Source organism: Halichoerus grypus, chromosome 8 (genome assembly GCF_964656455.1).
Source record: "Halichoerus grypus chromosome 8, mHalGry1.hap1.1, whole genome shotgun sequence".
Lineage (NCBI taxonomy): Eukaryota > Metazoa > Chordata > Mammalia > Carnivora > Phocidae > Halichoerus > Halichoerus grypus.
The window spans coordinates 61,870,778-61,893,512 of NC_135719.1; the positions used below are offsets into that span (position 1 = coordinate 61,870,778).

Genomic DNA, 22,735 nt, shown 5'->3' on the forward strand with positions numbered 1-22,735 from the left:
TGCTATTGAGTGTTAACCAATTTCAGTTGAGAGAGAGAGTAGGTAAATGAAGTAAGATAAAAGAAGGCACTCAACAGGCTCAGGAATCCACAGGCCTAACAAAAGACATCAGGAGACCTGGACAGAGGCTGGCATGGTGAAATTCGAAAGTCACATCCACTGGCCTACCTATAGCTCTGACCCATGTTCTTCTGTATGGAGTTAGGTATGGCCATAACAGCAGAAGCAGAGTTTCAAAAAGTCTAACTGGTGGAAGACAGGAGAGGCCAGGTTTTGAAATTAGAGTACATAGGAAGCAATAAGGAAAAAATTCAGTTCTCAGAAGGATTTCATATAAACGCTCAGTATTTGATTACCACAAAAGAGTGGGGATATGGAAAAATTGCATAAAAATAATGCTCTGCTATGATCAGATCAACCTGTAATTATCTAAGAAAAATAGTGTTTTATTTCCAGTAATTAATTGTCTATAGCAATCATTTGTTCTGAACACAGATCTGACATAAATAAAACATTAAAGCAAGTCTGAAAAGCCTATGAAGTTATTCTATAATTCTTAGTAAAAGCTATCATTATAGCCAGAAGATTCATGGTCCAAAATTTCTGAAAGAATACAAATCATAAGACAACATTTTATAATCTCAGAATACTAAAAATACTAGCTTAAAGAGACATGTAAAATAAATATTGCATGAATAACAAAATTATTAAGAATGTATATATAACTAAAATACTGTAATCACAAAAAAAAAAAAAAAAAAGGAAAAAGTGATTGCAAACTTCTTCCTAGCCCTAAAGGTTATGAAGTTAAGAGCTTGGTTGAAAACAGAAAAAAAATGAAATAACAAAACAAAACAGGGGCACCTGGGTGGCTCAGTCGGTTAAGTGACTGCCTTCGGCTCAGGTCAGTATCCGGAAGTCCTGGGATCAAGCCCAGTATCGGGCTCCCTGCTCAGTGGAGAGCCTGCTTCTCCCTCTGCCCCTCACCCTGCTTGTGCTTTCTCACTCTCGCTCTCACTCTCTCTCTTAAATAAATAAATAAAATCTTTAAAAAAAATAATTGGTGAAAAAGTAAGTCAAGCTGATGAAGAGAATTAGTCTTTTAAGATTAGCAAAATACTACAAGTTAAGGTTTATCTGGATATATAATGCTATAAAATAGAATTTGAACACTGCAGTTTTGCTATGAAAGCAACCCCAATACATTGAAGCTCTGCATTCATAGTACTTGAACCACTGCCAGATTTTTTCCATTATTTCACTTTATCCTCAAAACAACTTTGTGAAAACTAACATGCTTCAACCAACCCCATATAGCCAAAGGAAAAACAGGACCACTGCTGGTTAGTGGTAGAACTGGGAGGAAAGCCACGGATTCCTGACACTAAACCTCACTGCCTCTCAGTTTAACTTTAGAAATCTGCCTGGCATTTTCTCGAACCCACATAAAATAAAGGACGATGCTATCAGGGATTTTTTGCATTATATCTGGCAGTCAAAGAATAGCCTCCACCCTAATAGCATTAAGTTAAAGTTATAATAAATTTTTTAGTTTGAATTTTTGTTTTGAAATATATAGTATAGCCACATATCCAAAAATAATTTACTTACTTAGAATGTTGAAGTTTATCTTCAATTAATGGAAGAACAGCTGGAATCATTTCTCGAGGGAAAATCTGGCTGACGATAGTAAGTGCCATACACACTTCTACCAGGTTAGTGCTCTGCAAATCCTGATGTAATGATTAAGCAAACAAAACATTCAGTGCAAATTTTGAAACTTGGGGTTAGTGAGTTCAACATGGCAATGGTCCTACATACTTAACAGTTTTCTACTAACTTTATAATTAATTTGTACATTCAGTATGGATCCTGGAGAAAAAGACAACAGCTGGGAAAGTGCATCTGACTAAAAGTCTTCAGAGATCTGCTTTCAAATGAAACCGTAATAACAGCAACAGGTGCATGTTTCATTTAACCCTTACAACTGGATTAAGTTCTATTATTAGCCTCATTTTACAAACTCAGAAACTGATCCAAAAGATCTTTCTAAGCCCATTCTGTAAGCCTGGCTTCTTCCAAAAATATCTAATTCAATATGATTGAGGTGAAATGTCAGCTGCCTGGAAGGATAATTTAAGACTTCATATTTACCAACATACAATACAGTACCTTTACAACTGTATTCACAAGGAGAAGCAGCAGTTCATGATTTTCATGTAGAAATAAAGAAACAGCCAAATAACCTATAAAATTTGAGGGGAAAAGTATCATTATTACCTGCCAAAAATGAACTTTTCCCAAGAAATTAAACAAAGCAATAATATATTCAAAAATTTAAGTGTCCAAGTTAACAGCTACTGGTAACTATAAAGACAGATTGCAAAATATGAGGTTCAAAAACTTCAGGAAGATTTCAGATGTTCTTTATCCTAAAATCTTTCATAATTATGTATCACAGGATATACCTGAAATGGAAAAGAGGCTATCTGTACCAACTTAAAGTCCTATAAATGACATAAGAAATATATGCCTTCTATCTTCTGTGCATATCTCTACACAATCAGTCAAAATATTTTCTATCTTGTAGCAAACATACAACTGTTCAAAATCTAATAGCTACTATAGTTACTAGGGAGTTACGGGCTATTTGTTATTATTGAATGAGCCACCTAATACCAACCTATACGGTGTAAATCATATATTAAGCCATAAACAATACCCTATTTTCTCAATATGAAGACACACTATTGAAGGAGTAACAGTTGTTGAGGAAAGAAGCGCTGTCTACCACATTAAATGTAATCACTGATTTAAGTAAGCATTTTTATTTCAATATTAAAACATAAAAAGTACATCTTAGGATTGAGGAAATACATTAATACTATGACAGATGCCATGTACATGGACTCTAGATACTCCAAGTCATTTTCTTGTCACCCTTTCATACTGATAACATTTGTAAGACAGTTACTATGGGTCAGTACATTACAAGCCTCACCTCATCCAATCCTCACAACTCTATGAAGTATTATTATCCCCCAAAAGAATATGAGGCCCAAAAAGGGTAATTGCACAAAGTCTATGGCTATTACATGGTGGAGCCAACACTCAAACCCAGTCAGTAGGAGTTAGCTCATATTTTAATACCTATGCTGTCCTGTCTCTCCACACAGTCTACACTGAGGTCTTATTCCCTGACTTCCACCCTCATTGTTTTCCATTCTTCCCAATTCTTTCAGTCCTCTCATTAGGAATTCTAATGTCAACTGTCCCCATCATTATCCACACACTGTGTGTGTATGTGTGTGTGTGTGTGTCTGCTGGGAATCATGGGAAAGCTGTTAGAAACTACCTATTCTCACAACCAAGAAGTAGCAGCATGAGAAAGAAAAAAGAATATAATCAGGGGCAAGAAAGAATTGAGAAAAACCCTAGGGAGCATTTAAAGAGATTAAGTCTTATCAGATTGCTGAGAACTCATGTGATCAGCTATAGTATCACCCACACCCAAGTCACCAATATCAAGGTATGAGAAGATAAACAAATTCAAAGACCATCTCAAAAAAAACCTTAATTCTATCTGTTATAAAAAATATCCTAACTATTTTGACACTCAGGATACAGGGGAGAGAATATTTGGTGACTCAAAAGATGAAAAGGTTCCAGAAGACACAGAATAATGACTATGATTATGGAATATGTTTGATATAAAAGAGTGACATATAGGATAAGAACACAAGCTTTGACTTATAGAAACTGGGTTTACATTCAGGATCCACCATTTATTAGCTGTATGACCTTGGACAAGTGACTTAACCTTTCTGAGCCTCAGTCTTCTCCTATGTTGCAAGATAAAGCACCTAACATAATACCTGATCTAATGTACTGAAATGTATTTTATTCAACAATATTCCTATAAAAAATAAGGAGGTGTCTCCATCAGAGAAAGCACCAAAGCTATTCCTAGAAATCTCAGGAGAGCTGAAGAGGCAATAGCACCAGAGTGAAGACATATAGAAGGTTCAAATACTATCTTAAAAAAAAAACTTCTATTCATTAGCACACATAAAAAATGTCGTGATACCTACAGATATATGTCCCTCTACATGGCAATAAAATATTTCCCTAAGATCATAAACCTCAATAAAAATGATTCTGAGGTCTCTGTTAAAATTTCCATAACTATGAATAACACATGTACAAGGTTATTCACTGCAACATTATTTACAAAAGCAAAAAATAAAAAATAACCCATATGTCCACCAATAGAGACCTGAATGAGTTTTGACAAATACAGATAGTCATCTAACTATCACAAAAACAGGCAATTTTTAATCTTCTCCAAATTTCCAAAATGCTATGGATCAGTAAGACTGATTTCACTTATAGGTTTGAGTTTTTGAAGTGTTCTCTTCTAAAGCTTTGGAAATTACAAGGCAGTGTTCTAAAAACACACTATATACCCACCATCATTGATTTTACATAGCTGCTGGAACTTTAAGGGCAACATTAAGTATAAAAATCTTACACACATACATACCTACTCTTTTTTCTAAAAGGTTTCCTTGTTGTGCCAACTTGATTGCATGTATGTAGCCAAAGGAAGCATCATATCCAAGCATTTCACAATATATAAGTCTCACCATACATTCCTTCATTATTTTCTGCAAAGCAAAATATCCAGTAACTGCATAAATAAATAGAATACTTCGATTTTTTTTAAATTATGTTGCAATCATTTCACAGGGAAATCCCTTAATCCTGGCACTGAAGAAATAAAACATACACATATTATAAATTCATAACCTGAAGTCAAATTTTATAAATAAAGGTTGCTCCAAAGCTTAGCTTACCAACAGTACTGATTATAGTAAAATTATTTTAACATTTTGTTAGTGGCAACATTATAAAATAAATCAACTGTAGCTATTTCTTTTTTTTTTAAGATTTATTTATTTATTTGAGAGAGAGCGTGCATGTGCGCAAGCAGGGTGAGGGGCAGAGGGAGAGGGAGCAAGAGACTCTTAAGCAGGCTCCATGCTCAGCATGGAGCCCAATGCCAGGCTCGATCTCACGACCCCAAGATCATGACTGAACCAAAATCAAGAGTCGGACACTCAACTGATTGAGCCACCCAGGCGCCCCAACTATAGCTCTTTCTAATTCTAGGTGTCCCTGTGTAAAATTTGGTTATAATATGAGACACATGGTCTTCAGACAAAATTTCACCCATGGTAATATGACTTGGCTTCTAGATTGGAGCACATCATTTTAATATACTTTGCCAAATGAAAACATCCATAAAATTCCCAAAAGTTGGTAATCATTTGTAAAGAAAATAATTTTTACATTTAAAAACCAAATTGCACCCAAACTTTCTTCAGATTTATTTTGCTGTACATAATATGCAATAGTTTGTTTTACAGGCATTCTTTTTAAATAACTCTCAGTTATCAGGAACTGAAGGGCATGGCATCATTAATAGTATTACTATTCCAATATTTAATTTTTTAACTGGGTCTTTCAATATTTACAACACAAGCTAGTAAGTTGTTTTAGGAGATTCTACAATTTGTTTTATTAGCATAATAATATTTGCATTCTCAATATTTATAGCAAATTTTAATCATAAATAAAAAATACAAATAAAATGTGTTTCAAAATAAGCCCACAGCCTATTTTAATATCTAAAAATTACCTAGGGTTAGTATATTACACAAAATTCAGGTCACTTATGTTTAAAGTAATAAAAGTTAATTCATTAGTATGTTAAGACTACTAAATACTGAAAAAAACAAGCTTAAAAGATACTGGAAGTTCTTCTTCAAAGGCTTCCACATCTGTGGACCCTGGGTGGCTCAGTCGGTGGGCATCTGCCTTGGGCTCAGGTCATGTCCCAGGGTCCTGGGATCGGGCCCCACGTTGGGCTCCCTGCTTAGTGGGGAGTCAGCTCCTGCCTCTCCCTCTGCCTCCCCACTCATGCTCTCTCATGCTCTCCCTCTCTCTCAAATAAATAAATAAAATCTTAAAAAAAAAAAAGGCCTCCACATCAATAAGGAGTGAAAGTATTCATCTAATCCATTAAGTATCATCCCCGGTTTTGTAACTTTTTTTAAAAAAGATTTTTTTATTATTATTATTTATTTATTTGACAGAGAGAGAGAGAGAGAGAGTGAGCAGGGGGAGCAGGAGAGGGAGAAGCAGGCTCCCCACTGAGCAGGGAGCCGGATGCGGGGCTTGATCCCAGGACCCTGGGATCATGACCTGAGCCAAAGGCAGCCGTTTAACTGACTGAGCCACCCAGGCACCCCAGTTTTGTAACTTTTTATCTCAGAGTCTTTCAAAGGTCATTATGAGATCTATTTAATTAAAATTATATTGCATACATTATTATTCTCCTAGTTTTAGAGAAGAAAGTCCATTCCCCAAAGCAGAATTTTTTTTTACAATTTCTCTAACTGTCATGCAACCTCTACCCAACCACCTCAGGAACAGACTATAAAGCATGCCCAGAGAGGCACCTAGGTGGCTCAGTTGGTTAAGGATCTGACTCTTGATTTTGGCTCAGGTCATGATCTCAGGGTCATGGGATGGAGCCCTGCATGGGACTCCATGCTGAGCGTGGAGCCTGCTTGAGATTCTCTCTCTCCTTCTCTCTCTGCCCCTGCCCTATCATGCTCTCTTGCTCTCTCTCTCTTAAAAAAAAAAAAAAAAAAGCATGCCCAGAGTTGGATGTCCATTATTATTACAAAATCTTCCTTCTAAACTCTGGCTCCCTAACTTCCACCTATTTATCTTATTTCTCCAGATGTGTCAATTATAAAAAATGGAAATCAAACAAAGTAAAAGGAGAGATACCATTTCTGCTTAACATTTCTATCAAGTATCATGAATAAATACCACAATGATTTCATACATATACACACATATACATATATACACATAAATATATCAGATTAATTATGCTTTGAGCTTCATTTGTCCAAATATTTCTATGATCATAAAAGGAAATACATACATTCTCTTAGACTTTAAAAATGTTCAAGTCAAAAAATGGACAAAAGACATGAACAGACACTTCTCCAAAGAAGACGTACAAGTGGCTAACAGACACATGAAAAAAATGTTCATCATCATTAGACATCAGGGAAATTCAAATCAAAACCACACTGAGATACCACCTTATACCAGTTAGAATGGCAAATATTGACAAGACAAGAAACAACAAATGTTGGAGAGGTTGTGGAAAAAGGGGAACCCTCTTACACTGTTGGTGGGAATGCAAGTTGGTACAGCCACTTTGGAAAACAGTGTGGAGGTGCCTCAAAAATTTAAAAATAGAGCTACCCTATGACCCAGCAATTGCACTCCTGGGTATTTACCTCAAAGACAAAGATGTAGTGAAAAGGGCCATATGCACCCCAAAGTTCATAGCAGCAATGTCCGCAATAGCCAAACTGTGGAAAGAGCCGAGACGCCCTTCAACAGATGAATGGATAAAGAAGATGTGGTCCATATATACAATGGAATATTACTCAGCCATCAGAAAGGATGAATACCCAACTTTTACATCAACATGGATGGGACTGGAAATTATGCTAAGTGAAATAAGTCAAGCAAAGAAAGTCAATTATCATACGGTTTCACTTATTTGTGGAACATAAGGAATAGCATGGAGGACATTAGGAGAAGGAAGGGAAAAATGAAGGGGGTAAATCGGAAGGAGAGATGAACCATGAGAGACTATGGACTCTGAGAAACAAGGGTTTCTCAGAGAAACAAGACTCTGAGGGTTTTAGAGGGGAGGGGGGTAGGGGGATGGGTTAGCCCAGTGACGGGTATCAAGGAGGGCACGTACTGCGTGGAGCACTGGGTGTTGTACGAAAACAATGAATCATGGATCACTGCATCGAAAACTGGTGCTGTATTGTATGGTGACTAACATAATAAAATAAAATAATAAAATAATAAAAATAACCCCCCAAAGAAGAAATGTTATTCATGTACACTATTGTGTTCATGCAAAATGATCACCCCTATATTTTTATTAGAAGAGGGAGAATACTCCCACAGTGACTTACACATAGAAGGCACTCACTACATATTAGCTGAATAATGTTGCTTGGCAAAATCTCATTATATGAAACCACATGAAAATTTAAAGGAAAAAACTTAGATCTTAATCTAACTATGTAGGGACAGTGGCCTGCATATAGTGGCTACTCACTAAATAGCTGCTAAAAGAATGCTGTTTGAGAAATCAAGTTATATGGAACTCAAGTTCTAAATTAACTGGAACTTGATTTAGCTGTTGTGCAATACACTGCTTTACAGCAAGAAAACCATTCTTCTACCTCGTTCACCTATATTCCAAGACGTAGAAGAGTAAAATGAGAGATCTATAATATACCAATTCAGGACTGAAAATATTACCTTAAATGATATATCGTAACCTTTTCCCAGGGCACAACATTAAAACAGTAAGATCAGCACTGGGGGCCCATGAGTATTGCCACATTTATGTAATTATCATCACGTTGGCATTGAATTGACATCACTCAAGCAAATCTTGCTCTGGTGCAGCCAGTCAATAATAAAAAGCTTAAGCTGATGTCTGACTTGCTACCATCCATAACTGATTGTGACTATGATAAATTAGATTTTAGCAACTGATCAATTAGACGCCACTACAGACTCCATAGTGGACCAGATTTCAAATATAAAATGTACTGGCACTGACTATGCAAACTTACCAGTGTTGTTGTAGGAGCAGAAACAGTTGCTTTCAGATTACTCAGTTCCTGCTGGATTAGTTTCTCTTCCTCCTAAAAAAGTGAAAGTATTTAAATGCACGAATAATGGTCTTTTCAAACTATAACAGTATTTCTTAAAAAGAAAAATATAATTCATAATACTTTCAACAACAACAAAAAAAACATTATTTTAAAGGACAGTTCTAAAAATTACGTGCTTATCGCTGTGAATTGTGCAAGACTGTTGAATCTCAGATCTGTACCTCTGAAACAAATAATGCAATATATGTTAAGAAAGAAAAAAAGAAGAAGAAGAAGAAGAATGTAGCAGGAGGGGAAGAATGAAGGGGGGGGAAATTGGAGGGGGAGAAGAACCATGAGAGACGATGGACTCTGAAAAACAAACTGAGGGTTCTAGAGGGGAGGGGGGTGGGGGGATGGGTTAGCCTGGTGATGGGTATTGAGGAGGGCACGTTCTGCATGGAGCACTGGGTGTTATGCAGAAACAATGAATCATGGAACACTATATCTAAAACTAATGATGTAATGTATGGGGATTAACATAACAATAAAAAAATTAAAAAAATAAAATAAAATAAAATAAAAATTACGTGCTTAAGATTAGCCTAAAGGCATTGCTCCAAACCCTCCCAGTCATTCCTGGAAAGAATAATCCACCATTCCCCTTTCCTTCACTTAATTACTGTCCCCTCAAGGACAGTTTAGCAGAAAATATTTTGTTTTGTTTTTTTTGTTTTGCTTTGCTTTGTTTTGAATTAAAGGTGGAGAGAAAGAAGAAATTTTTCATGTACTGGTCCAGGATAAGGTTCTCACACCTTGCCTTTAAGAGTAAAAAGTCCTGGGGCACCTGGCTGGCTCAGTCAGTGGAGCATGCAACTCTTCATCTTGGGGTTCTGAGCTTGAGCCCCACATTGGGTGTAGAGGTAACTTAAAAATAAAAAGATCTTAATAAATAAATAAAAGTAAAAAGTCTTCATAGAAAAGAGAAATAGGGAAAGAAGGAAAAAATAGAAATCAGTTTTTTTCCCTTAAGCTATACTCTTCCCTCTTCTTTTCTCCTTATTCCTCATATCCTTTTCCTCACTTCTCATCTCTCTCTCATACACACAACAAATACACCAATGTGATTACTTCTACTGCCTGCATTGAATTTCATCTCCTTAGCACACTTGAATACTGGCCCCATTTTTGGCTAACATAATGCTATCTTTAAATTACATATTGAATCAGCAGATGTCCATTAGGTAGCTTACTCAAGAACTACTCGTGAGGTTCTGCCACATTTAGATATCTTATGTACAGTTTCAAATGCAATTTAAGACCAAAAATAATTTTTAAAAAAAATTTCACTCAGAATCTCACAGAAATTAGTAAAGGACAAAATGTCAAGACAAACAGTATCGTGTCCATAAATAATGATTTCTGAATGTGAAGCAGAAATACAGCATCCAGCAGAGCACCATCTTATTTCAGCTTAAAAAGAATGTTTTAAACCCCAAGGGCACTTTGAAGAAAATCCTTCTCCCTGTCATTCCTTCCCTCTGGGCACTTATATGTCATTGTATATTGCTTACACCCGTCTTAAGCCCAAGATGAAGGACCAATTCCTTGGGGAAAAGAAAATTTGTTTTACTCTTTTTCGTCAGTGTCTAACACATAACCTCTTTCATAAATTAACTTTTGAGCAAATTACGACATAACAAAGTATCTTACACAATCCGTTCAACTATCAAAGTTTGCGGAAACTTAATACTTTCTAATATAACTAGTCATTTTCAAAGCCCATCTGAGGCTGAGATAACAAATTTTACATTTTGGGAGAATTAACGCTTTTTCTTTGCCCACCCGGTTGGCCTAACCTAAGAACCTCAAGCTCCGCAAAGACGTCGAACAACAGGTTCAGAGGGCAGGGTCTGGTCCGGTGTGTGAAAGAACTGGAGAGAGGGAACCTGTAAAGAAACTTTGTAGAAGGTAAACAATGCTGACACTCCCACAGCTCTCGGTATTTTCACTCGCTTGATGGCTCATCTCATCCTCGAACAACCTATGGAATACGTATTGGTACGTTTCCACTTCAACGCTCAGGAAACACACGGACACTCAAAGATTAAAGAGACCAGCCCCGGATAATAATGACTCAGTGTCACGGCCAACTGTGGAAACTCGGCCTCCCAGCTGTCAGTCCGGGAAGGAAAGTGACGCTTCCAGACAGACGCAAGGACCGACTGACACACACGCAGTCCGTAAGCCCCGCCGGAGGGCCGGCCCCGGGGGCTCGCCGCCGGACTCGGGCCTCCCAGCGCGGGGGGCCTCCGCCCGGCGCCCCCGACCTCCCGGCCCGGCGAGCACGTACGTGCTTGGAGGTTAGCGCGGTGATGCCGCGGACGAGGCCGCCGAGCCGCGAGGAGAAAGACGTCTTGACGCCCGCGGGCCCGCCAACCGACTGGTTCTGCAAAAAGAGTCCCGGCAGCGCCGTCAGCGTCTTCTCCACTATGTCGCTCATCGCCGCCGCCGCCACCGCCCGCGATCTGGTCGCCGCCCGGCTTCATGCCCGGCCCCTGCCCAGCCGCCGGCCCGGCCTCCGTAGACACTTCCTGTTTGTTTGAAGAAGAAATCTTTATTCGCGTCCAGCGTGGACAAGGACAGTGTCGTTCTCGAGAGAGGCCGCCCGAGGGCGCGAGAGTCCGCGCGGCGAAGGGCGGCTAGCCCGCCGGCGCGCGGTGCTGACCTGCCGGGGAGGAATAGAAGTACCGCACGGTCCGGTTTCGACGGCAACCCCGGCGTCTCACGCCCGGTCCTTCTTAAGGTAGCCGCTGGGGCCGGTCCCTCTCACGCTTCGCCCTCCCAGGTCTCCCTTTCCGTTTAGACGCCTCCGCGCCGCGCGAGACCGCATCGGGAGGCGCACATTGCTGGCCCCCATTCGGCCTGCGCTCCCAGGCTGCGGGACTGCGGGCAATCCGCCCCACCTCCCTCCACCCGCACCCCGAGGGGCGGGACGGCGCGGGCCCTGAGGGAGCTGGTTACACTGGCGGTGCCGAATGACAGCGCGGCTGTCCTGCGGCTTCCTCACGCCGGGGTGTCGCGGTCACTGCCGCTTCCTAACCACCCCTCTTCTCCAGGGATTTGGGGACCAGTCGGGAAGGGGAAGGAAGTGGTCGCGAGGCCACCCCCGCCCCCGGCCGACTGCCCGGCAGACGAGGCTAGGTGTTCCTGCCCTGCTCGCACCCAGCGCTCCGTCCTTCCTCATTTCAGAGCTGAGCACAGTGGCCACTACAGAAATACCTTATCTCCCTGTGGAGGGGATAGTTTATCAGTTGCTGTTACCCCAGCTTCTACCTAGAACAGACTCTAGTACAGTGGTTCTCAAAATGCGGTCTGGTGACCTCTGAGGGTCTCTGGGACCCTTCCAGGGGATCCCCGAAGTCAAAGCTCCATGCCTAATACTACTTAAATGTTGTTTGCTGTTTCCGCTCTCATCCTTTAAGGAGTACACAGAGAAGTTTTCAAGAGGATAGTTGACTTAAGAGCTTTGTTGGCTGGTGAAATGTGTGCTTGAGTAGTCCTCTGTTTTCTGGAACCTTCTAAGGCTTAGGGTATAAACGTGCGCTTTCAGAGATTAACTGTTTTTCCTTAGTACTTCTAGTATGTTCTTACAAGCTATCTTCCCTTATACCTAATCTCTGTAACCCCATCAATCACCCCCCCCAATAAATGGCTTTTTGAAATCCCTAAACTGTCCTTGCACCTATGAAGAAACACAAGAAAAAAGTTCGTTTTGTCGACTTGCTTTGCAAGAATAGTTTTTAATTTATTGAAAAAGGTTCTAGATGTTTAAATTTTATTTAAAACTGTTACTCTTTTAGAATTTAATATTTTATTCAAAATAAAATTTTGTCTCTACCCTTTTTAACTTTAGGTACTTTCGTTGGCTTACAAAAGGGAGATTAGAAGACTTGCTTTCTCTATCTTCCCACATCTAAAGATGCTGAAAAATATGACATTGACCTCAATATCAGAGGATTCTCCGACTCAGGTAAAGGGAAGAATCTGGGCGAAACTCTAAGAAAGGAAAGGGAATTGAATGTTTTAAACATGGTAGGCTCTTTAAAAGTCAGAGCGTTTTTGTTACTTTTCAAACTAGAAATGAAAAACCCACTGAAGCATTGTACAGGTTAAATTATTGTGTTGCACTGGCTGCAAAAGGGCAAATGATAACTGAGAGACTAATAAAGCCTGTACATTACTCAGGAAATGCCTGCTGGATGAAAAATCCATCAAAGAAATCATGGCCAAGCTACTTTCCATAGATGCAGTAGTTCAACAAATTAGAAATTTAGTTGCGGGGCGCCTGGGTGGCTCAGTTGGTTAAATGTCTGCCTTCAGCTCAGGTCATGATCTCAGGGTCCTGGGATAGAGCCCCGCATCGGGTTCCCTGCTCAGCGGGAAGCCTGCTTCTCCTTCTCTCTCCCACTCTGCCTGCTTGTGTCCCCTCTCTCGCTGTCAAATAAATAAATAAAATCTTTAAAAAAAAAAAAAAAAGAAATTTAGTTGCAAATGTAAAGACTGTGATAACATCTCATCTGCAAAATTATATTTCCTTGAAGATGAACAAAAAAATTATATAAACATAGATGAGATGTAAGCTAGGCTTGTTGCTTTGCTTGTATCTATCCAGTGTCAGCACTAATACTTGAAGATCTTTTATAAAATGCTTGGCAATAAACACAAGTAGTGCTGAAATAGAGCACTGACAATTTTTTTTTTTTTCACTGACCAATTTTTTTAAAGTAAGTTTATCCTGGAACAACTGTGCTCATATTTGCACTAATGGTATAAAAGCAAAACTGGGCAAAACTGCTGGCACCTTGGCACAAATCAAGGCAGAGGCTGCAAATTGTACTCTTCACCACCATACACTCCCATTGGGGGAGGGGGAAAGCCAGTTTACCTTAGAATATCTTTAATAAAGCAATAAGAATTCTTAATTTTGTTAAATCTCGACCTCTCAGTAGATTCCTTTTATTTTTTTTTAAAGATTTTATTTATTTATTTGACTGAGAGAGACACAGCGAGAGAGGGAACACAGGCAGGGGGAGTGGGAGAGGGAGAAGCAGGCTTCCCGCCCAGCAGGGAGCCAGATGCGGGGGGGGGGGGCGATTGATCCCAGGACCCTGGGACCATGACCTGAGCCAAAGGCAGACGCTTAACGACTGAGCCACCCAGGCGGCCCAGTACATTCCTTTTAAATACAGTGTGTGACAAAACTGGAAGTACACATCAAGCAGTTCTGATGCACAACCAGGGTTCCTCAGGGAAAAGCACTTGTGAACTTGTTTGACTTGAAAGCTGAACCAGCCACTTTTCTTCATTTATTAACAAACAGTAGCTTTCTTGAAAATGAACAGCAAGTCTGTCACTTCAAGGAAAATAACTGAATTTGTTGCCACTGATAAAATTTAAGCTTTCATGTGAAAATTACAGTTTTGAAGAATGTGTTTCTACCACCAGGAGTTTTATAATTTCCCAATATGTGAGAACTGTTTTGTTAAGATTGGAGGTGGTATTAATGAATGTTATTTTTTGATCATATATAATTAAATGTGTCTGCATTTGGAAGATCTGTATAACTCAGTGAACCAGTATCTTCCAAATGATCAGTGCATGATGTTATAAAATTATGAATGGACAAAAGATCCATTTAAAGTGCCTATAGCCCAGTGATTTTAATGTAACCCAGGAGAAAAATTCACTGATATGTTTTCAAATTCCACATTGCAACGAACCTTTAAGAGACTATTTCTTGTTGAATTTTGGTGTTGTACTAAAGAAGAATATCCACAATTATTTGAAAAGGCTATAAAAATACTCGTTTTTTCCCAAACTGCGTATCTGTGTGAGACCAGATTTTCTTCATAAACATCAAATCGGCTGATAATGGCTCCCAAGGGTATATCCACATACTAAGCCTTGAAACCGGTGAATAGTGGAACTTGTGCTGGTGGGACTGGGTTAAGGATCTTGAGATAAAGAGATTATCCTGGATTATCCCAGTGAAGCCTACATGCCATCATAAATGTCCTTATAAAAAAGAAGCATGAGGAGATTAGCCAGCACACACAAAAGAGCAGTTGATGCAGAGATAGGGGAAGAGACTGGCATCATTCCTTCCAAATGAAGGAACGTTAGCAGCCACCAGATTCTGGAAGGGGCAAGGAGAGAAGTTCCCTGTGGAGCCTCTGGAGGGAGCACTTCCCTGCCACACCTTGATTGTGGCCCAGTGAAACTGATGTAGGACTTCTGGCCCCAGAACTGAAAAAGAACATATTTCTGTTGTTTTGAGCAGCCAAGTTTGTGGTAATTTGTTACAGCAGCCCCAGGAAACTAATACAAACCCCAAAGCAACAGATTAAATAAAGAACCAGGCGTGAGAATCCAGCTGTTTTATGTTAAGCCTGACAGTAAAGAGATTTACAAAATTGTGAAACAGTGCCATTCCTCTCCCTAATTTTTTTTGTTCTGAATATATAGCTGTTTTTCGTCTTTTTAATGTTATTAACATATAATGGGTCTATTTTTTGCTATTTTAAAATTAATTAATAGTTCAAACTTTTCTGTTTTATTTTTTAATTTAGTAAATATATTTAGATATAACCCATATAAACAAAAGCTTTTGGAGTTCCCTGATAACTTTCAAACATGCAGAGGGGGTCCTAAGACCAAAAAGTTTGAAACTATCTAGTACATGGTAGGTACTCAATTATTTATTGAAGTAATTATATGTATTATTCAGTTATGTCATTGATACATGAATACAGGCCAATGAACAGAAAAGGAGTTTAGGGGTAAAATGAATGGTTGCAAGAGAAGAAGACAGAAGAGTTCTTAGAAAAGAGAGAAATTTGGGAAAAAGACAAAATTATCTCCAACTGACCTGATTATGAAGGAGAAGTTGCTGGAACAATTTCCAGAGCTTTCTACCCATTGTGTGATCTGGGCACAAAGATTGTTGAAGCCCCACCAATTTCTACCATTCCTCCTCTAGGTTCCATCTTGCAAAGCTAGAAGTTGATAATAGAGGTAAGAAACAAATGTCAAAAGCCAGAAGTGAAATGCCTGGTAGGAAAAGCTACAGAATTATATAGCAAGACTTGCTAAGATTTAGAATTATAGGATGTGGAAATTGGAAGAAATTTGGATGTCATCCATGCATCCAATCACCTAATATTGCAGAAAAGGATACTGATATAATAGGCTGTGGAAACCACTTTACCAAGGTCACACAACCTTAGGGGCAGAACTGAAATTGCAGTCCTAAATCTAGACTTTGAGCTTGGAGCATTTTCCCCTTATTTTTATGGATTGACAATGAAGAGGTTGCCTGTGGCTTCCTGTTCGTAGACTCTGGCTCCAAGTCCTGCCATGAAATGAAAGGGATATGGATGTTCTCTTTGAAGCTTGTAATTTTAGACTGTCCATTTTTTCTCTAAATATGGGCTCTTCGTTCTCCTTTTCCCATCTCCACCTTTATCCCAGGTAATTTCACTCAGAGTGACAGGGATTGAACCTATTAAATTAAACCCTCTAGAAATGGATTTCCTCTCTTCTTCCAGTCAGGGAGGAAGGTGGCTCTCATTGAGGTGAAAATAGGGCAGAGAAATGTCTCAGTACATTTTAAGAAGGTACAGTGGTCCTAAGACTGCAGTGGGTCAAACTAATTTATTCCTCACATGAATATCAGCAGCCCCACCACTTTCCAAGCAGGACTGTGTCACTTGGAAATATATACAGATGTGTGAAAAGGTAATGTTTTTCTTCTGCATTTCCTCAGCTTCCTTTTTAAAAACTTTTGTTTCGAATAGATGTTAAATTCTCTTCATTCAAAACTCAAAATGTATAAAAGGTACTGAGAAAAATCTTCCTCTCTTCCTGTCTCCCAGCTGCCCACTTCCCTTCCCTAGAAACAACTGCTATAATCTATTTCTTCAGAAATATATTATACATACATGTTAGCTTTCACTCCAAAAGTCTTAGATTCTACCGCGTGACCAAGGGAATTCAGCCCACTTCTTCTCAAGATGTATCTCTAGGGAATCATTCTTTCATAGAACATTTTCCCAAAAAATTTTTGCCTTCACTTGATGGGACTATTAAAGACAAACAACAGTTGTTCACGCTCACTTACTGCAAGGTTGTCATGCTGTCCAGGGAATGTGCCTGGCAACCATGTGAAAGGGGAGTTCCAAGGACATACAAATATCCATGGCTCCAGATCTCACCTGTGTCCTCAGCCAGACTCTCCCCTAGGCTCCAGGGGAGTCTAGTCTATGCTATTCCTATTCCTAAGTCCCTCAACTTCTAAACTCCAGTTAGCTTTCTTCATCCCTTTGCTCTTGAGTTTAGCATTTGGTCATATTTTCCCTGCGAAGCTCTTGTCAGCTCTCACCAATAATTCTGATTTCCTACTCCAGCTAATTTGCTTCCATTTACCCCTAATAACATGGTTAATACACCTCCAATTGCTCTATTTCCCTTGCCACCGTCTCTGTCCTGGATTATTGTGAAAATCTTCTAATTATCACCCACTATCACCAATTTCTTCTCTTTTCAGCCAACCCTTCAGAGAGAGCTTTCTATCTCAGAAATCTGATCATGTTATTCTCAGTTCAAAATAGTCAAGTGGATAAATGCAAACTCCTTACCAGGGGACATAGGCCTTGGTAGCTTTCCCATTGCCTGCCTCTCTGGCATTCTATCCTACTAAGCTTAGGTTAGCATTTTTTTGTTTTAGCAATATCAAGCTGCCAACGGTTCTCTAATTATGCCACGCTTTTAACTTTCATGTTTTTGCACATGCTGACTGCCTGGTATATTCTTCCACTCTTAACTAGAAAATTTCTATTTATCCTTTAAAACAGAACTCAGGCAGTCACTTCCCCTATGAAGCCTTCCCTGCCCCATGCTTGTACCTTATACAACCCCTACTAAAATTGAATTGAAATGATCTATTTATATGTCTCTCTCCCCAGTTAGAACCAAACCCTCAGGGATAGGAGCATGTTTTTCTTATTCTCAATTCTAGTGCAGAATCTATATTTATTGTCATGGGAAAATATTCATGATACGTTGATGTAAGTGAAGAAAACAGGTTATAAAACATATGTATATATGGAGGTGCCTGGATAGCTCAGTTGGTTAAATGTCTGACTCTTGATTTCAGCTCAGGTCATGATCTGAGTCGTGAGATTGAGCCCTGTGTGGAGCCTGCTTGGGATTCTCTCTCTCCCTCACCCTCTGTGCCTCCCCCGATTTCTCTCTTAAAAAAGGGGGGGAGGCTCCTGGGTGGCTCAGTCGTTAAGCATCTGCCTTCGGCTCAGGTCATGATCCTAGGGTCCTGGGATCGAGCCCCGCATCGGGCTCCTAGCTCAGCGGAAAGCCTGCTTCTCCCTCTCCCACTCCCCCTGCTTGTGTTCCCTCTCTCTCTATGTCTCTATCTGTCAAAAAAATAAAAATCTTAAAAAAAAAATGTATGTATGGTTTGAGTCTGTCTTTGACAAAATACATGTCAATCTCACACTTACCACAATTTGTAAGTATAAAATTATTTGCTGGATTTATTTAATGTCTTTCTCCCCACTAGACTAAATGCAACTTGAAGGCAGGGATCAAGTGTTTACCACCATTTTCCTAGCACCTGGCACAATTCCTGACACTTAATAAGCACTCATTTTACATTTCTTAAAGGGTGTACATAGAAAAATATTTGGACACATAAATACCGAAATGTTAAAGGTGGTTGCCTAGGGGGCGCCTGGGTGGCTCAGTCGTTAAGCGTCTGCCTTCGGCTCGGGTCATGATCCCAGGGTCCTGGGATCGAGCCCCACGTCGGGCTCTCTGCTCGGCGGGAAGCCTGCTTCACCCTCTTCCATTCCCCCCTGCTTGTGTTCCCTCTCTCGCTGTCTCTCTCTGTCAAAATAAATAAATAAAATCTTAAAAAAAAAAAAAAAAAAAAAAAAAAAAAAAAAAGGTGGTTGCCTAGGATGGTGGAATTATGATTACTGTGTATATTTTTCTTTATGCTTTTTGGTATTTATTGAATTTTTTTAAATGATAATATATTACTTTTATAATCATAAGGAAAATTAAAACCTTTTTAGGAAGGAAGCAAGGAACTAGGAACACAGAGATCCATCCAGGTCCCAACTCTACCTTCTCTGTCAAGGTAGATTAAATGCGTTTGCCTCAGAAATGGGATTTGTGGGAGCTGAGAGTGTCAGGGATTAAAGCAGAATCAGAGAAAGAATTATGAGAAAAAAGACACACTAGGAGAACATCTGGTTATTAGTTCCCCACTACTGGCAATAATCTGTGGGAATATAAAGTACCCATTGATGACCATCTCCACTAAAACTAATCCCTAAATTTGTCCTAAAGTCTAAGCAGTTCATTTGTCCTAACATTTACCAGTGTTTCTTAACTTGTTAAAAGAAATTCGTTGTAAAAGGTATTCTGTGGCTAAATTAAGTGGGAAATGCTGCATACTTTTATTCTACTCACAGCCCCGCTCTTACAGATGTGCAGTGTATCTTGGCATATTCATGACCCTGTAAAGTCCTATAATAAAGAACCCCATTTAATTTTGTTTAACTCAACATTTCCTAAATATTTGCAACCTATGAAACAGATTTTTTACCAACCAACAAGCTAGTATCTCATAAACACCTGCTTGATAAACACAGTTTTATCTAACATAAAAATGGATTTCAGGGCAAGACTTCTCACATTGATGAAGAAAGGAGATAAACAAATCCTCTCTATGGAAAACAAGTATAAGGCAAAATTATCAAAAATATCCATTTCAGTGCTCTAGAAATCAATCAGATGCACACAACAAATTGAGAAGTGTCAATTATTAAAAATTCTACACATCAGGTAAAAATGGTCTGTGTCATTTGTCCCAGAGGCTACTCCTTCATGCCCTACTCCCCTATAAGTTTGATTGGTGATGTAATCTATCAAGGTGGAGCAAGTCATGAAAACCTCTTTTAATATGGAGACAAATGTGAAAAATCCAGTGGCATCTGCTGACCTGAGGTTGCAGTCCTGATTGGGGTAAGCAATTGATCAAGGATTAGCCAGTAATATAAAAAAGAGATCAGGAAATAGATAGTCATAGATAGTGGCTCTCCATCCATCACTGGCCAACCAGAGGCTGCATGTACACAGAGGAAACATAACAGGTCCTGTTGGAAAGTAAAAGTTAAGCAGATGTGAAAACTGCCTAAAATGTGAAAGTTCTCTCCAAACCACACATATATCTAATAGCAGAGAATGGAAGTCCTACTGGCTCTGGGTGTTTGAGCGCAACCTCTGATGAATCCTGGACTAACCACTAAGCTATGCAGGTACAGGATGACCCCTAAAAAGCCAGAGACATCAGTAAGCACACAATGTGAGGGAGACAGCCACAGATTTAGTCCAGGCAGGTTTAAAAAAAAACAAAGGGAAAAACAGCAACAACTATCACTGGGGCTAGAAATCAGAAACCAGATTTGCTACAGAGTTTTATCTAAAATGTCCAGCTTTCCTGGAGGCATCACAATTTTGGACTTCAAGTTACATTATAAAGCTGTAGTGATCAAAACAGTTCGGTACTAGCACAAAAATAGGCACATAGATCAATGGAACAGAATAGAAAACCTAGAAATGAACCTACAACTACATGGTCAATTAATCTTCAACAAAACAGGAAAGAATATGCAATGGGGAGAAAGACAGTCTCCTCAACAAATGGTGTTGGGAAAACTGGACAGCAACATGCAAAATAATGAAGTTGGACCACTTTCTTACACCTTACACAAAACATAAATTCAAGGGACGCCTGAGTGGCTCAGTCGTTAAGCGTCTGCCTTTGGCTCAGGTCATGGGTCCTGGGATCAAGCCCCACATTGGGCTCTCTGCTCAGCGGGAAGCCTGCTTCTCCCTCTCCCACTCCCCCTACTTGTGTTCCCTCTCTCGCTGTGTCTCTCTGTCAAATAAATAAATAAATAAAATCTTTTTAAAAAATAAAATAAATTCAAAATGGATTAAAGACCTAAATGTGAGACATGAAACCATTAAAATTCTAGAGAGAACACAGGCAGTAATCTCTTTGATATCTGCCATAGCAACTTCTTACTAGATATCTCTCCTGAGGCAAGGGAAACAAAAGCAAAAAATAAACTATCAGGACTTCATCAAAATAAAAACTTCTGCACAACGAAGGAAATAATCAATAAAACTAAAAGGCAACCTTCTAAATAGGAGAAGATATTTGCAAATGACATATGTGATAAAGGGTTAATATCCAAAATATATAAAGAACTTATAAAACTCAACACCCAAAAAATGAATAATCCCATTAAAAAATGGCCTGAAGACATGAATAGACATTTTTACAAAGAAGACACAGATGTCCAACAGACACATGAAAAGATGCTCAACATCACTAAGCATCAGGGAAATACAAATCAAAACTACAATGAGATATCACCTCACACCTGTCAGAATGGCTCAAATCAACAACACAAGAAACAACAGGTCTCTTTTCCAGCTGGAACCAGGGAGGGTGGAGAAGAGAGGGAAAAGAAGGTTCCTGCTGTGCCAGAAACCCTTAAGAAAGAAGTTTACCCAAAAGAAATGCAAGGAGTAAGCTTATCTATGAAAAGGCTAACCATTACCACAAGGAATATAGGTAGATGTACAGTACTGAGATTTGAATGGTGAGGATGGCAAAAAAAAAAAAAGCTGGCAACTTCTACATACCTACAGAAACTAAATTGGCATTTGTCATCAGGATCAGAGGTATCAGTGGTGTGAGCCCAAAGGTTTGAAAGATGTTGCAGCTTCTTCACCTTCACCAGATCTTCAGTGGCACCTTTGTTAAGCTCAACAAGGCTTCAGTTAACATGCTAAGGATTGTGGAACCATATATAGCATGGGGGTACCCAAACCTGAAGTCAGTGAATGAATTGATCTACAAGTGTGGTTATGGCAAAATCAACACGAAGTGAATTGCCCTGACACATAACACATTGATTGGTAAATATGGCATCATCTGCATGGAGGATCTGATTCATGAGATCTATTCTGTTGGAAAATGTTTCAAAGAAGCAAACAACTTTTTATGGCCCTTCAAATTATCTTCTCCATGAGGGGAAATGAAGAAAAAGACCACCCATTTTGTAGAAGGTGGAGATGCTGGCAACAGGGAAGACCAGATCAATAGGCTTATTAGAAGGATGAACTAAGGTATCTACCATGATTATTTCTGTACTCTGTTCAGTTAATCAATAACTACTTTCAAATGGAAAAAAAGAAAAAGAAACAACAGGTATTGGCGAGGATGTGAAGAAAGGGGAACTCTTCTGCACTGTTGGTGGGAATGCAAACTGGTGCAGCCTTTCTGAAAAACAGTATGGAGTTTCCTCAAAAAGTTAAAAATAGAACTACCCTATGACCCAGCAATTGCACCATTAGGTATTTAGCGAAAGAACTTAAGAAATAAGTCGAGGCAAAAACAGAGCCCCTTCGGTAGTTGAAGAATATTTTCCCACAGGCACTTGTTTTAAAACTCCAGTTCCCAGGAAATCTCTGTAAGGACTTTTCCCAATAGTCTACCCTACCTGGACAAGAAAGAGAGATAGGCTCTAGATTTGAAAAGCAGGGATCTTCTCAGAAGGAAACCATGGGAACTTTCTCAGTATTCAAGCAGGCTCTGGTCCAGAGCATTGTAGAAAATGATCAAGGGATCAGAAATGAATCTAGTTAAAGGAAACAAAAGTGGCATACCAAAGAAGTGAGTATGTTGAGGCCTGAGGCCATACTAATGTACTAATGAGAGTCAAGTCTTTAAAAAATACAGTACCTAGATTATATGACAGAATTAATTACATCAGTTGTTCTTATATAGTGCTAAGAGC

At 39.3% G+C, this 22,735-nt stretch overlaps 1 protein-coding gene, 1 long non-coding RNA gene and 1 pseudogene across 6 annotated transcripts in view; 2 read left to right on the plus strand and 1 right to left on the minus strand.

The window, feature by feature from the left end:
* The window catches only part of AP4E1 (adaptor related protein complex 4 subunit epsilon 1), a 54,451-nt gene extending 43,082 nt beyond the window's left edge, over positions 1-11,369 (minus strand). For 3 of the 4 annotated variants that reach the window (XM_078079343.1, XM_078079346.1, XM_078079342.1), the window contains exons 1-5: positions 11,131-11,369; positions 8,757-8,828; positions 4,544-4,667; positions 2,173-2,246; positions 1,612-1,733 (exon numbers count right to left, since the gene is read on the minus strand). In XM_078079343.1, coding sequence (XP_077935469.1) covers positions 1,612-1,733; positions 2,173-2,246; positions 4,544-4,667; positions 8,757-8,828; positions 11,131-11,280 — 542 coding nt within the window. In that variant the 5' untranslated portion in view covers positions 11,281-11,369. Of the gene's footprint in view, positions 1-1,611; positions 1,734-2,172; positions 2,247-4,543; positions 4,668-8,756; positions 8,829-9,592; positions 10,037-11,130 lie in introns of those variants that run through there. The other variant, XM_078079345.1, reaches the window with a different exon arrangement.
* Positions 11,367-22,735, plus strand: part of LOC118542044 (uncharacterized) — a 64,664-nt gene continuing 53,295 nt past the window's right edge. For both annotated transcript variants that reach the window (XR_013450469.1, XR_013450470.1), the window contains exons 1-2: positions 11,367-11,583; positions 12,694-12,810. This is a non-coding gene — a long non-coding RNA (uncharacterized LOC118542044). The remainder of the gene's footprint in view (positions 11,584-12,693; positions 12,811-22,735) is intronic.
* On the plus strand, positions 20,680-22,200 carry LOC118551081 (large ribosomal subunit protein uL30 pseudogene; annotated as a pseudogene).